At 37.6% G+C, this 11319-nt stretch overlaps 3 protein-coding genes across 5 annotated transcripts; 2 read left to right on the top strand and 1 right to left on the bottom strand.

Annotated features, from left to right (window-relative positions):
* Positions 1 to 304: 304 nt before the first annotated feature.
* Positions 305 to 1354, top strand: LOC106330294 (agamous-like MADS-box protein AGL93). Its single transcript, XM_013768788.1, has one exon. It carries the CDS (start codon positions 305 to 307, stop codon positions 1352 to 1354), a length of 1050 nt encoding a protein of 349 aa, XP_013624242.1.
* Positions 1355 to 2326: 972 nt separating this feature from the next.
* On the bottom strand, positions 2327 to 4284 carry LOC106329297 (protein S-acyltransferase 11). Its single transcript, XM_013767934.1, has 4 exons — positions 3828 to 4284; positions 3295 to 3517; positions 2917 to 3215; positions 2327 to 2827 (listed from the first exon to the last, which is right to left on the bottom strand). Exons 1-4 carry the CDS (start codon positions 3843 to 3845, stop codon positions 2339 to 2341), a joined length of 1029 nt encoding a protein of 342 aa, XP_013623388.1. The 5' UTR covers positions 3846 to 4284; the 3' UTR covers positions 2327 to 2338.
* A 160-nt stretch (positions 4285 to 4444) lies between these two features.
* Positions 4445 to 8077, top strand: LOC106328080 (DEAD-box ATP-dependent RNA helicase 51). 3 transcript variants are annotated; one of them, XM_013766440.1, is made up of 13 exons: positions 4445 to 4557; positions 4868 to 5259; positions 5342 to 5527; positions 5691 to 5876; positions 6174 to 6257; positions 6450 to 6491; positions 6576 to 6644; positions 6734 to 7033; positions 7119 to 7157; positions 7235 to 7339; positions 7411 to 7479; positions 7569 to 7694; positions 7791 to 8077. In XM_013766440.1, the coding sequence occupies exons 2-13, from the start codon at positions 4900 to 4902 to the stop codon at positions 7950 to 7952; spliced, it is 1728 nt and encodes a 575-aa protein (XP_013621894.1). In that variant the 5' UTR covers positions 4445 to 4557; positions 4868 to 4899; the 3' UTR covers positions 7953 to 8077. The 3 variants fall into 3 exon arrangements, with proteins under 3 accessions (XP_013621894.1, XP_013621895.1, XP_013621896.1); XM_013766441.1 differs by having other exon boundaries at positions 4856 to 5259; XM_013766442.1 differs by lacking the exon at positions 4445 to 4557 and adding an exon at positions 4648 to 4671.
* The last annotated feature ends 3242 nt before the right edge of the window (positions 8078 to 11319 follow it).

Here is an 11319-nt window from a genome sequence, read left to right as displayed (position 1 = left end):
ATTTCGCATTAAAGGGGAATTGATTCCTGACATGGACCAACATGGCAACTCCTACTCTAGTGGAAACCACTAGTGTTAATATTTGCCATATTATTTAGCGAAAATATATATTTCCTTATTAGAAACAAACCACTCGTTTAGAATCGAAATTAATTAAAAAGGAAAATCATATGAAAAAGGAAACCGGATCTTACAGCAATCATTTATGATCTTGCGGTTAATATTTTCTATATATTTGGAAACACAATGGACAATAATCACAAACTCTTCATTCAGTTCAAAACTACAGACACAAAACATGACGATGGCTTCTTATTCTTCTTCTTCGTCTTCTCTCTTCAAGAAACCTTCTTCTTCGGAAGCTAAACGCTTAACTAAAAGACAAGAGAATGTCTTCAAGAAAGCTAACGAGCTTTCAATCCTCTGTGGCGTCGAAGTCTGCGTCATCTACTACGGATCAAACGGAGAGCTCAAAACATGGCCTGAGGACAGAGAGAAGGTCAAAGACATGGCTCGAAGGTACAGTGAACTAAGCGAAGCGAAGCGTGAAGTAAAACAATATGATCTTGACCTGTTTCTTGAGAGTATCAAGAAGGATAATGATTCCAAGAATAAGAAAAAGAAGAAGAAGAGAGCGAAGCTTGGATCCAGTTACAAGTATCCAGACTGGCATCCGAGGTTTGATAAGTACTCTGTAGAGCAACTCGAGGTGCTGATTCAGTCTTTGGAGCGTAGTCAAACCATGATGCAACATAGGCTTCGAGCTGTTGTTGAATCTCAAAGACAGAGGAATATGCATTACACGAACATGGCTGGTCAAGAACAGATCATGGTTCCAGAACGTTCAAACCAAGCTTCCATGAATCTGTTTAACCATGGAAACAGTACTTTACCGCAAAGCCAAGCCTCGATATCAGCTTCTAACCAAGCGTATTCTCTGGCTCCGTTACCAAACTCACTGACTATACACCAGGATCCGAATATGGAGATGTATTCTAGGTTACTTGCGTCACAAGGAGCTGGGATGAATGAGGTTTTTAACACGAGCATGTTACCCTACAACGGCTTCAACACCAACTGTCTTAATGGTTTCTCTAACCAGTTTTATCAGAATTGTTTCGAAGTGGAAGATCCCTATGGGGTTCAAGGAGCTGGGATCAACAACAACATGAAAGTGGAAGATTATTCTGGGTTACTTTGGACGCAAGGAACTGGGATGAACGGGTTGCAGAACGGCTACAACAGCAACAACAATAACACCAATGGTTATCCGCATCAGCTTGTTCAAACACCACCGGTTTATCAATACATGGATCGGTCAACACAGAGTGTCAGACCTCTCTATGAGATTTGATCTCTGGCAATCTCTCATAACCATATTCTCTTATATATACTTAGAGCTTGATGCAACTATCAGTTTAGAACATTTTTATCAATCTCTGTCTTTTCAATAATGCCAGAAGATTCTATATATGCAGTGTGACTAACTATATGTCGTGAGTGAGTTTCCACATTTATTCGGAGTTTTTTTTTGTAATCATTAATGTTTGCTTAATAATACCCTTTATGGAAGCGTTTTAGCATGTCTCACTAGCAGTATCACTTGCACAAAAAAAGAAAGTAAAGGGAAAATGATAAATGGAAAAAAAGTAGTGTTAAGCTAAGTACGATTAAAGTGTGACTTTGACAAAAACAGTGTCCAGTACAGTAAAGTGTTGCTGTTTCAGTTTCTTAAGACAGACACAAGACCAGGACACAGGAAAAGCTTATCAAGATAACCATCATTCCATTCCATGGTGGAGAAACCTGTTCCGGTCCAAAACACAGTGACCAGGGAACAAATCGATCAGATCAGCAACATCTCAGCAACTATAGCAAAGTTTCTTGGAAATGGACAGGCCATACCACATCTTACACAAGCATTGCAGATGCCCTTGCATTCAGAATCTTCCACTTCTCTTTCTCCACATAGTGATATGGAAAGTTAGACCAAATCTCAGAGATCTAATCTCTTTGTGACAATGTTGATTTGTTTGTTATCCCCTTTGTTCATACTTCTTTCGATCAATAAAACTAAATAGCTGAAAGAAAACACTTTTCCCAAAGACTCCACGGATACTGTTATTATTGAATTCAAGGCATATCAGGGAAGCAAAATTTTACAATCTTGAAACAAAATGTACCAATCATCTTCTATGAACATGAGTTTTCACAAACGAGATACAAACTTTGCTCATCTTCATTACCTGTTAGCTCCAAGTATGATTAATGTATAATGACCAAAAACAAGCTCCAAATGTTGCAGGAGGGGGAACATATTGCGCTCACCATTCTCTTCTCATGTCTTATGCCTCTTCCTCAAGTTCCTTATAGTCGGCAAGTACCTTTCAATCAAAAGCGGACATCCAAAAAACTTCAAAAGATTCCCGCAGCTCTTCTCACCATCTTCCTCACTTCCCTGAGAACTCAAATGGCTCAAGTAAGTCTTGCCTTCATAGATATAGCTAAGCTGCTGCCACAGCAAAACACTCAGCCCAATCGCCACTGAAAAACTCGCCACAAAGAGGTATACTAGAACAAGGCCTCGTACAGAGACGAAGATAGCGTTGGCTATGTAAGCAAGCGTGATGTTCTTCACCACTCTCAGAACCGATAAACTATTAGCATGCGCCATGTCGGATGCATACGCTGCTTGGTTTTCCAGGGGTGGCAGGATATGAATCAAGGTGTATACACACATAACCGCAGCGTAGATTGTGCTTATGACCGCTGAGATAAGGAAGGCGATGAAGTTTTTGTGATTGCCCGCACCAACACAGTTACCAATCTGCAAATACAACACATGGAGAGTCATTAGCCTTAAGGTCTTAACCAGTAAATAAGAACAAAGGTTATATGTGAAGCCATGAGACTTACAAAGGGGCAGTGATGATCCATGTCGAGGACACACATGCCACAGGTGCGACAGTGATGGGTTCTAGGTGACTTTGGTTTGGAGCAGTGGTGACAAAAGGTATAGTTGTTGAGTGCGCCGCTCCCTACTCCAGGGTGGGTTCCATAAACAATATCTATCGGTTTCCCGGCGCACTTAAAAGCAACAAGGATGAATGTTGATAGTGTTGATATCGCCAGAGACACTGCTGTAACGGAATGGAAAATCCCACAAGCCAAGCTGATCGAAAACACGACCGGAAACGCTGCCCAAATCCCACCACCTGAAGTTTCTTTCCAAAATGAGTATATCATTTCTAAAATTTATGTTATTCTTTTGGACTACTTAGAGGAGGAACTTACATATGACAAAGAGCATAAAGACAGCAAGAATAACGACAAAACAGCGGTCACGGAACCGCCTCAGCCCAAAGTTTCTGGTTTCAAGTCTGACTGGATTCTGATTGGTGATTGCTCCACACCAGCCACACTTGAAAACAGGTGCGTAGGACGGAAGAACAAGGTTTAGACCACAGCCCCAGCAAATTGTTTCATACTCTTCGTTTATGGTCGTAACAAAACTCCCCTGGAGAAAGCAAAAGAAAAAAGTAACAGTTATATTTTCAGTGCCTCACGCTATTTCTCAGTTGGCTCTTTAAAAACTATGCAAGAGAACAGTCTCATTACGCAATGGGTAACTCTACTATTAGTATCAGATGCAGTCACTAGCTTATGACCTCAAATGTTTAAACATGCACTACTTCTAAAACATATCCCAGCTTCATGACTTTATTATGTTCCCTGAACATTTCTCTAAACACCAATGATTACGAAGTTTCAAGATTGTATCCACAGGCATCAGAAGTTGAGATCTTGAAGAGAAAGGATCCACTAACCTGGGAAGACTCTTCCATGGCTTCCTCAGAGATCGATCAGAAGATTAGCAAAAGCTGAGAATCACAAACTCAAAAGCTCTTCGTTTATAGAAACCCAAAGGCAAGAGAATATTCGAAATCTCTAATCATAGGCTAGTCGGCTATTGATTCGTACCAGCTCCTCCTCCCTTAAAGCTACGGCCTTTCCACAAAGATCTGATCGATTGTTTATCAATCCGAGATTGCTTACAAGGAATCAGATTCTTCACATGCGTTTAGGGTTGACCATCTTTGTAATTCACAGATAAGCGCGTCTGATGCAAATGAGCGACTCAAAACTCCTTCTCTCTATATAACTCTATAGAGCAATCTACCGTTAACGAATGTCACCGTTAGCGACGGCGACGGCAGACACCGTGAAATTTTGATCGGAATCAAAGGGAGAAGAAGGAGACGAGACGTCTGATCACAGCGGGCCGGCGAAGAAAATGAAATCACTTTTGCATTTAAAGGCCCTCCCAATATTTTAGTTTCTTTTTGGGTCCTTATATTATGCATTCTTTATAATATTATACCGCGCTAAAATCAATATTCTAATACAGCCCAAAACAAAACTTGTTACAAAGACTCGTTTAAACCCTAAACCTTGTCTTTGTCTCTGCGCCGCCTTGTCACTCTGATATCTCTCTCTCTCTCTCTCTCTCGAGTTTCTCTTAGCTATCGAATCCTTGGAGTGCTTTCGTTTCTACATGTACGTTTTCTTTACTGTTTGTTTTACTTTGATCGATAAGGAGATCAAAGTACTTAACTTTTCCTGTTTTATTGTAATACACGAGCTATTACAATCTTCACCCACCTTGGTTTGGTATACTATCCTAAAGCTTCGATTTTTTAGAATCTAAATTCACGTTTTTTTAGAACTAATAATTACGATTACGGTCTCGTTTGATGTATTAACCTTGTCGGTTTTTTTGGAACTGACCCTCTTTCGGATATTTGTAACTACTCTCAAATGTGTTGTTTTGTTTTTTCATTTATATGTTTGTTAGTTTTGCTGTCAGAGAGTTGGTTGAGTGGGATTCGGAGCTCAGACATGGTTGAGCTGGAGAAGAAGTCCAGTGATGAGGTGAAGAAGAGGATAAGAAAGCGTAACCGTGGGAAGAAGAATGAGCAGCAAAGAGCCGAAGAAGAAGAAGAAACCCACATGGTAGAGGAGAAGGCTGATGAAGTCCAGAACAAGAAAGAAAAGAAGGTTAAGAAAGTGAAGTCTCAGGGAGGAGACAAAACCGAGGAAGAGGTGGAAGCAAAGGAAGAAGAAGAACTAGATGAAGAGAAGAAGATGGTGGTTGTTGTTGGGAAAGGGATAATGACTAATGAGACTTTTGAATCCTTGGAGTTGTCTGAGCAGACTTTTGAAGCTATCAAGACGATGGGCTTTGAGCACATGACGCAAGTACGTAAAACTCTTGAACCTTGTTTCTGATGTTTAGACAAGATTTGCAAAAATAATGTCTTAATCATTTGCTCTTATTTAGATTCAAGCTGGATCAATTCCTCCTCTTTTGGAAGGAAAAGATGTTCTTGGTGCTGCCAGGACTGGTTCCGGTAAAACCCTTGCTTTCCTCATACCGGCTGTAGAGTTGCTGTTTAAAGAGCGTTTCTCTCCTCGCAACGGGACTGGTGTCATCGTTATTTGCCCCACTAGAGAACTTGCCATCCAGGTAAAATGCCTTCTTTATCTACCCTACTGTCACTGTGAGTAGATGAGTCCTGTAACTCTTGCAATGCGCCATGTAGGACTCGTTAAGTGTGACTATTGTTGTATGTTAGTGCGGCTTCTCATCCCACGTTTTTCACTGTACTGTTTTTTTTTTAATATTGCAGACAAAAAATGTGGCGGAGGAGCTACTCAAGCATCATTCGCTGACGGTCAGCATGGTTATTGGTGGCAATAACAGAAGGACAGAAGCTCAACGTATTGCAAATGGTTCTAATTTGCTGATTGCAACTCCTGGGCGTCTTCTTGACCATCTTCAACATACGAAGGGTTTCATTTATAAACACCTTAAGGTACTCTCCTTATCATTCTTCTAATTGGCAAGTCTTCTTTTTTGATAAGTAGAAGTTAGAATACTATTACTGTTGATCCACATGGACAAACAGTTATAGTTGAAGAGCCATAGGTGAACTATAGACAGAAGCTTATTGCTGTGTTCATTCCGCGGCCTTTGTGATAGGATAAAAGAGGGAAAACTACAGATTCTTTGGTTTATAATTATATTTTTTCTAGCTTGGGTTTTAACTGTACTTATAGTTATATGACTATACTGGATATTTCATCTTTATATTTGTTCCATCAAATTGCAGTGCCTTGTGATCGATGAAGCTGATAGGATACTGGAGGAAAATTTTGAGGAAGATATGAACAAGATTCTAAAGATTTTACCAAAGGTAAATTATCTCTTTGTGCCTTCAAACCTTCCAGTATGAAAGATTCCTTTTAAAGCAACCATGCTATGGTATTGCTATTCTCTTCAGCTAAAACCAACTGGAGAAATAGTATTGCAAATCATGTGCCAGAGCGTTTGGCTTTACTATGGTTTAGATTTTGTTCTGATTATAGCTCTTACCATGTTTCTGCAGACTAGGCAAACCGCTCTATTCTCTGCCACACAGACCTCCAAGGTACTATTCTTTTAGCTGCTATATTGTCACTATTAGTTACTTGTTGTTATTTAATTATGCTTACTCATTGGTGAATCATTGCAGGTTCAAGATCTCGCACGGGTGTCATTAACGTCTCCTGTTCTTGTTGATGTCGATGATGGTAGACGCAAGGTATGAATCAAAAGAAACACACTTATAATGAAAATCTTAAGAAAGCATGCCATGGAGATTTTACTTGATTAAGTTTCCAAAACTGTTAGGTGACAAACGAAGGATTGGAGCAAGGCTACTGCGTTGTTCCGAGCGAGAAAAGACTTCTGCTTCTAATCTCTTTCTTGAAAAAGAACCTAAACAAGAAAATAATGGTCTTCTTCTCGACGTGCAAGTCGGTTCAGTTCCACGCCGAGATCATGAAACTAATCAACGTCGAGAGCTGTGACATCCATGGGGGGCTGGATCAGAACCGGAGAACTAAAACCTTTTTCGACTTTATGAAAGCAGAGAAAGGTATCTTGCTGTGTACTGATGTTGCTGCTCGTGGTCTCGATATTCCTTCCGTGGTACGTATTCTTCTAGCAATGATTATTAACGCTCTTATACACACTCAAATAGTAATCACATTGTGTTGAACCTTGTTATATGTAGGACTGGATTATACAGTATGATCCTCCAGACAAGCCAACGGTATGAGGAATACTTCGGTCTGGTTTTTCTATCTCCCCTTATGTCTGTTTGTCTGAATCTTAGATGGGGTGATGCAGGAATATATACATAGGGTTGGCCGAACAGCCCGTGGAGAAGGAGCAAAGGGAAAGGCATTGCTTGTCTTGATCCCTGAAGAGCTTCAGTTTATACGGTACCTCAAGGTATGAATGATTTTTTAGAATCTTCTTGTGGTAAACCTACTTGTTTTATTGATGTGTACTTTAACTTGCAGGCTGCAAAAGTACCTGTGAAAGAGCTTGAGTTCAATGAGAAGAAGCTTTTGAATGTTCGATCTGCTCTGGTAATAGTTCTGATTCAGTCTGAATGAATAACTTCTCATTTGTAATATGATACGTTGTAATAACATCGTTTCTTGCTCTTGTCATGCAGGAGAAATATGTTGCCAACGACTATAATCTGAACAAGATAGCCAAGGAAGCGTACAGGGCTTACATCGCAGCGTACAACTCGCATTCTCTGAAAGATATCTTTAATGTTCACCGGCTCGATCTTCAGGTAATGTTCACAGACAAATAAACTATATGGTTATTGCAAGGTTAGAAGATGATCAAGGGTTTTCATATTTTTTTTTTTGTAATGGGATGTTCACAGGCGGTTGCTCTATCGTTCTGCTTCTCTTCGCCGCCAAAAGTGCATCTGAACATAGAGAGTGGAGCTGGGAAGGTGAGGAAGGCGAGGAATCAGCAAGGTCGCAATGGCTTCTCTCCTTACAGTCCCTATGGCAAAGGCAAGTCCACACCTAAAGAGGCATGAAGTGTTCTCGACTTGCCTTTTTGTTTTATTAGTTACCACCAAGTTTTGTCTAAAGAGTAACGGTACTGCGTTTCTTGTAATACTTCAGATCTTTGGGTTGTTATAAGAATTATTTGATTAATCTATGGCAGCTTTCTCTTTTATTATATAAGAAAAAACTAAGAAAAACTCTTAAAATCACAAGTTTTTGTTCAAAAATTAGTACACTGACGAAAAATTCTAAAATAATATCTATTCTATTAAAACTCCTGTATGACCAATTGATATTTGTTTGGTCCAATTATTCATACCCCACTTTCTTAAAAATTTAACTGCCATGACATGTATATATATATTATAACCTCCTCTTCCCTTGGTATTTTATAACCTCCCGATGAAAAAAAAATGAAATAAAATAACCTCTTCTTCCCTTTACTTCCTATCATTTTGGGATGCATTACTTTGAGTGGAAAAAGTATTCGACTACAATCATTGACACCAACCAATTCATCTATTAGATGCTTTGATTTTCGCATGTCTGATACCATTTTGTATATACATTATCAATAACAATTAATAGCATTTATATTCATAGTATCAATAACTATGTTTACAAATAAATAAATAATTATACCAGCTTTAAATATCGGACGGTTTGAATAAAAATATCAAATAATTTAGATAATTTTAAATTTATGGATAAAAATATTCGGGTAATTTTGTTAATAAATAGTATTTTTAGTATATTTAACTATTTAAAAATTAAGTATAATTAATATTTGTGGGTATATAATTCCATTTTAAAATTTTGGATACCTATTTGGTTAGCGGTTTGGTTCCGTTCAATTCAATTTTTTGGTTCCAGAGATATATGATTCACTTGATTATTTATGAATTAGGTTTACATTTAGTTTTAGTTTTTTGGTTCTGGATAAATGTGTCTACACCTATACAATATCTTATACAGAAATTAGGGGTGGTCGTTCGAGTACTCATTCCGATTTGGTTAGGATCTAATTCGGATTTTGGGTTTTCGGAGTTTAATATTTTAGCCTCATTCAGATATTTTTAAATTTTAGTTCTGGTTCGAATAACCCATTGAAATTATTTTAAAAATCTTAAAGTTCATATACTAAATAATATTGATAACTAAATTGTATATTGATATGTTTGTTGCTTCCTACGAGCAAAACACATACCTATTTCATTTAACTACTTTTTACATTTAACTGATTTTATGAATGTGGAACGAGTGATATTTTTTTTTTTTTGTTCAACCAGGAACGGGGTGATATTCATTTTAAGCTATATATAAAAAATATACCGAAAAGACAAAACAAACAATATACCCGCGCTACAAAGCGTGGGTCAAGATCTAGTATTCTATTAAAACAGTAGTGTGACCCATTGATAAAAGTTATGTCCCACTTATAATTTCAACAATATACACCATTTTAATATAAAGGCATCAAAAAATATATTTTTTATGTAACCACCACTTAAATGGCCTAATAATCGGTAACCACTTTTTGTAACCATCCATATATCTTTTTTTTTATGTAACCACCACTGTTTTTATTGTTCAAATCCCAGCAATTTTTTCGATTACGTTCATGTATTTCACCGAACTTGCTTTTTTTTCCCAACTTGCTTTTTTCTTCATGTGAAAATAATATCCTCATCATCCTCAATCTATCGGGAGAGCCTTTCACGGGTATTAGATAGAGCTTTTCTTATTAAGACTGAATCAAGAGATGTTGGGCTTTCTTCAAATGTGTTTGCATATATCTGGAAGAATTCGTTGGTGCCTCTGTGAAAGAATATTGCAGGATTGCTTTGCTGAAGTCCGGTGGTGGCGCTGCGACGGTTCGTGAGAAGAAGGGCACCGCTTGCGTCTTTTTCTTTGCACAAAAATAGGTTTTGTTTTTGTCATTGGATGATAAATTAGGTTTGGGCTTTTATCTTTCAAGGTGTATTTGATGATATATGGGATTCGTTAAAATGTCTAAATGCTTCTACTACTAGGAGCTTTCATTTTAAATTTTTTAATAAAATAGATATACGACAAAAACAGTTTTGTATATGTTTTAGCTTCATGAGATCATGTATATAAGTTTTTCTTTTTCTTTAACATCAAGATCATGTATATAAAGTTATTTAACATCAGACAACAAACCATTTTATATGTATTTATAAAAATATATTCTATTAAAACAGCAACATAACCAGTTAATAAAGGTTATCTCCAACTTAAAATTTCAATGGTACATATGTTTTAGTATAACTGCATCGAAATATAATAAATAGATGTTGTTACGAATATGTCAAAAGTTTCGGCTCCAAATTTGACATGTTACTAAAAATATAAATCATGTGGAGCCCACGTCACTATGCGCACAGTAACTTCAACTTTTCCACTTCTATATAAATCGATTATTTCGATCGATTGTAATACACCATTCCTTCTCTTCTAATAACACATCATCTCTTGTTATCAGTGTTATCTTCTCCTACGGGTATAAATTTTTGTCTTTATTTAAATTTCTCAATACTATAAAATCATAAGTTATTTTATAACACGTTATCAGCACGATCGTTCTCAGTTTGGGTAAAATTTATTTGTATCTTTTATCCCCTGCTAAAATAGTCGGTATACCGCCTCTACTATTATTTATATCATGTTAAAATGGCCGGAATACCGCCTATATTATTTATTAATAATTTATTTAATTTATTGGTCGGCCGAGCCGCCTTATATTCTGTTTATTGTTAATTGGACGGCCGAGCCGCCTTATATTCTGTTTATTGTTAATTGGTCGGCCGAACCGCCGTATAATTTATTACTCTACATTGACCGGCTGAGCCGTCGCATGATTTGTTGCCATAATTTTTACTTTTATTAATTTTTAAAATTTAATAGATTTGATTGATCGTTTAATACGATATTTTCAGACTGATTTTTGGTGCACTCGATATATCACCAACGGTCACAAAGAAAATTTTTCAAAATTTTTCCCTTTCTCAAACGGTCATGAAATGTTAGCTGAAAAGAACAATGAGCTCTTAATCAAAAACCACAATTCCCAACCTACGGGAGCCAAAGCATTCCCTGAAGTGAATGCTATGGCGATATAAAATTCGGAAAGAAGAAACCAGGCCAATCGAGGTCATGGTCGCCGTTTCAACAACAAACGTGGAAAAACTTACAATCCCAAATGGAGGGGATCTAACAAGTGGGTTAGACCCGGGCAAGTTTCCAAGGGTAAAGAAACTCAAGAGGATACCACCCAGAAGCGTGAGACAGTGTGTTACAGATGTGGTTGTAAAGGACATTGGTCCCGTACCTGTCGTACTCCTTCACATCTCTGTAAGTTATATCAAGAGTCCA

Source organism: Brassica oleracea, chromosome C3 (genome assembly GCF_000695525.1).
Source record: "Brassica oleracea var. oleracea cultivar TO1000 chromosome C3, BOL, whole genome shotgun sequence".
NCBI classification, from domain to species: Eukaryota; Viridiplantae; Streptophyta; class Magnoliopsida; order Brassicales; family Brassicaceae; genus Brassica; species Brassica oleracea.
This window is presented reverse-complemented; position numbering and strand designations above follow the sequence as displayed.